At 41.3% G+C, this 3940-nt stretch overlaps 1 protein-coding gene across 1 annotated transcript; it reads left to right on the top strand. All coding sequences in view use genetic code 11, as the record gives it.

The window, feature by feature from the left end:
* Positions 1-3050: 3050 nt before the first annotated feature.
* On the top strand, positions 3051-3408 carry EGR_09432 (hypothetical protein; the record flags this gene model as incomplete). Its single annotated transcript, XM_024498681.1, has 2 exons — positions 3051-3122; positions 3310-3408. The coding sequence occupies 2 exons, from the start codon at positions 3051-3053 to the stop codon at positions 3406-3408; spliced, it is 171 nt and encodes a 56-aa protein (XP_024346915.1).
* Between the last annotated feature and the right edge of the window lie 532 nt (positions 3409-3940).

The following is a 3940-nucleotide window of genomic DNA, read 5'->3' as shown; positions in this document are numbered from 1 at the left end:
GCACACCACTCCAAGTGACGTTTTTATATGCTTTACCGCCAGGTAGGAAGATGTAAGAACCTCTTTGAAATGTTTGCATTCAAACAGTTTAGATATTCTACAGCTGACTAGCTCAGCAACTGAGCGACACCACCACTGCCGCAAAAATTGTGCTTATAGTGTACTGTGGGTACAGGCAGATATTAGTGGGTTTAGATTTCACCCCTCCGTCCTGATGGAAGAAGTCTTTGTCCACTCTTTCCTTGCACTCACAGCCACTGCCTTATTTGGCTACTATCGAATCTTGATCAGTAGGCTGAGCTGATCTGGGCTGGATTGGACCGACCCAGGAGGTGTGAGCCAGCGATAGGTCGCTTTTGGTATTGCTACTGCTGATCCTTTCTAGGTGTCAGACTAGCAGTCTTGATTTGAATTCAACAAAATCCATGCCACGACGTCGATTAGTTGCCAGATTTAGCTACGCCAGTTTTACTGCCTACGTCTTGTTGACTGTCAACTGAATAGATAATTCCAGCAAACAGAGATTATTTCATTTTGGATGACATCAAAATAAACACAAATGCATGGGACGATGCTTAACTCAAATGTTGATGACGCATCTTACAGGCATATAAACGGGACCTTGAATAGCGTATCGGTCATGATGGAGGAAAAAATAGGTAATAGTGGAACAAAACTGCAAATATTGAAGTTCCCACTTTAGGCTTCTGGTTTTTGCTTTTGAAGTGGTATATTTGGAGAGATGATTAGACAATATGAAGTTCTCGGAAGATGGATACTGATTAAACAAGCTATGCTTGGGAAAAAAGTGGTCCAAACAGTAAACAGTCCTCACCGGTCTGCAAGACTGTAACCTGGGAAATATGCAATACTAGATTTCATTTATCCGTCAGACATGTACCCATGTAAACGGGAACATGGGCGCAAAATTGAACAGGATGAATTGTTAATTGTTCGGAAGCTTGGGATTACCAAGAGTGAAGTGTAGGAAAATTATGCCAAAGTGAGATTACAGCTACAGTAATACCCATTTGGAATGTGTAACATTGGGAAGTGTGGATGAAGAATGCAACATTATTATAAATATTACGGGGAGATTAGGCGAAAAAAATTAGTACAATGAACAAAGTAGAAGGTAGCCTGATATATCAGGTTCATCCAAGTACTCCCCAAATAACTGGTAGTAATTAAACCTTTTCATTGTAGGTTTAGCGCAAACTGTTAACAAATTCAAGTGTTCCCGCAAATAGATCCACAATAGCAGTATACTTTAAGCACTTTTATGCATCATTACTTGTTCTTTTTCCATGAAGCTCTCAGATGACAGAATTTGAGAAACAACTTTTTTAGCGAAACTGAGCGACTGCGCGACAATTTGAATTTTCCGCAACAGACGAGTGCACTGTGTGGTCATGTCGCAAGGCTTGCTAATTGGATGTTTGGACTTGGTACGTCTCTACCACATTGTTTTATGCTATGCTCTTCCATCTACATGGCGGATCAAAAATGTTATTTTTATAATGTTTCAGTAAGCTATCGACAATCTTTAAGCGGCCAGGCATAGTTGTTAATGCACGCGACAAGCCGGTTAGATTTCCAAAGTTCGTTTGATAGAATAAATTCCATTGAAGTGCTGCAGGAATCAGATATTAGGAGGGTTAGGATGAAGTGATCAAACCATATTGTCTCCCCTCAAATCATCTTTAAATTATTTTTACGCAAAGGCTATTGCTTATTGTGCCTCCCGAGTTTGTCCACGCGTATGCACATCCAACAAATAGTCTAATTCTTTCGCATTAAACCTCAAATCGGACACGCGATCGGAAATATTACCACATTTAATATGCAACTTCTGCCTTCGGGTATAATTTCAAATGCTGTACTCGATATATTTTTACGTCTTGTGTTTTGTTGTCATATTGGGAAAACACATGCACCAAAGTTGAGCTAGCCGTTACTTTGGCGTTCGAAAATGGCCGGTCTTCTTTTATCAGTGAAAGAATTCGCAGGAGTCCGAAATCTTCTTGTCAATAAGGGGAGGACAACTGAGGTTTTTGTGGTCATCTCCTCTAAAATACCATCTATGTTTGACGATAATTGTGCATTTTACTATCAGCAAGGTTTATGATCAAATGCAACATTTTGTCAACAATAAAAATGCGGAAAAATAGGTGTTAAAGTGTGTATGATAAATGCAATATACGGACCACCTTGTGTGACACGACAATTTACTCTTGCCTGTTTTGGTCGAAAATGACTCGTTTCTCCTGATCACGGGGATGCTAACCGCAATCAAAATCCTTCTTTTCACTGCTAGATGGCGAGTTGGTCACCAAGTATCTGTTTGTCTGACTACCTCCACATTCGTTATTTTCTCCAATTTACTCAGTGTATGTGTTATTACATATAAAGTAGGAAAAAGTTACTTACGAATTCACCGAGTTTGATTTTGGGACTGAGGTTTCGAATAGGTACCCGTCCTTTTCAAGCACACGAAATGCGAGGGTCTTGCTAGTAGTCAAATGGTAGCTTTTGTGACCGGACTAGGGGTGGAGTGAATTATAGCTCCCCGGAGGAGCACTGGTAGTGTGAGGGGACGTTACCTTTTACAGATCGTTAGATAGGGAGGACGTGCGGGGATTTAATTTGTGACGGCGTGCGTCATTCCATCAGCACCAGTGGCACAGGAAGCATTCGTTTGGCGGTGTCCCAAATAAATCACTGGCTCTTACACTAGTACGCGCAGGTGTGTAAGTGTTTCACGACGATTTGTTGGCTTAAACGTCGAGGATGACCGTTCTCATGAAAGGTAATCTCAAATCTACTAAGCTAACTTTGAGCCGCTTTACACGTTCTTTGTGTGAGCGTGAGCTTATGTATCTTTGATCAGAAGTCGGCGGAGATGTTGCTACCACACTGAAGTCGGCTTTTTTCACTATAGGACTGCATATTTTGAATTGTAGACAGGGCTTTATTTCTGCTCAGAGTAAACACTCCTCTGACGGTTCTATAACAGTGTGCATTAACCTATGATTACTCAAAAAAGATTCATGCCAAAAGTAGAAGAAGGCGGTTTGACTGAAGGCAAGGATAAGGATCGTGGAGAAGACGCAGGGGGCTGCGTGGGTTAATTGCAGTTGTTCTGTTTGTGATTGATTCGTCCATTTATCCATTTATTCATTTATCTGACCATCCAGATACATCCACCCATTCATCAAATTCGGCTTTGCTCATTCAGTAAAATTGAACACTTTTATTTATGATTAATTTCCAGAGCTATTTGATCAAGTATTCGTCAATCAATTCAAGGAGCATTTGTCAGTCACCTCAGCCTCCCAGCTCGAACGCATTATTCCGCATGTTGACCTCAGACCTATCCATTCTGGGGGTATTACTGGTCGATTCTGATTCACTTATCCATCTTCTCAACCACCCACCCACTACGACTCGAGGGTAGCACACTGCTGGCATCTTAGATGTATTGACCACTTGTTCCTTGCAGATGCGTGCATACTACTTAGCATTTTAGTAAAATTACGATCAGTTTAGAGAGTTGACTACTTTAGCTCATCGTCTTTTGAGCAGCTGTACAAGTGAATATCTTTCGATAGCAAGTGGTTGTTTAAACGACTGAAGAGTAAAAAACACGATCCTTACGAGTTCCGCAAATCCGATGCTGTTGAAAACACTGATGTAAGTTCACCTCGGAAGCGGCTGACGGTTCGTTTCCTTGGCCTTCCTGGTTTCTGTATCATGAATGTGTCAAACGGCTGGCAGGAACTGTTACATGTGTGTGTACAATGTCCAGGATATTTCGCAACTGGTTGGTGTTACTTTGTCTTTGCCTAGTATGACATCATGTGAATGCTTTTTCTGTTATTTCCGCTTGCATTTCTGGTTCCTGGTCAGCCAAGAATTCGCTGGTGTGGCTGAAGGCAAT

This window comes from Echinococcus granulosus, assembly GCF_000524195.1.
Source record: "Echinococcus granulosus chromosome Unknown EG_S00147, whole genome shotgun sequence".
NCBI classification, from domain to species: Eukaryota; Metazoa; Platyhelminthes; class Cestoda; order Cyclophyllidea; family Taeniidae; genus Echinococcus; species Echinococcus granulosus.
The sequence above is the reverse complement of the archived record's forward strand: the minus strand, read 5'-3'. Positions and strand labels throughout refer to the sequence as shown.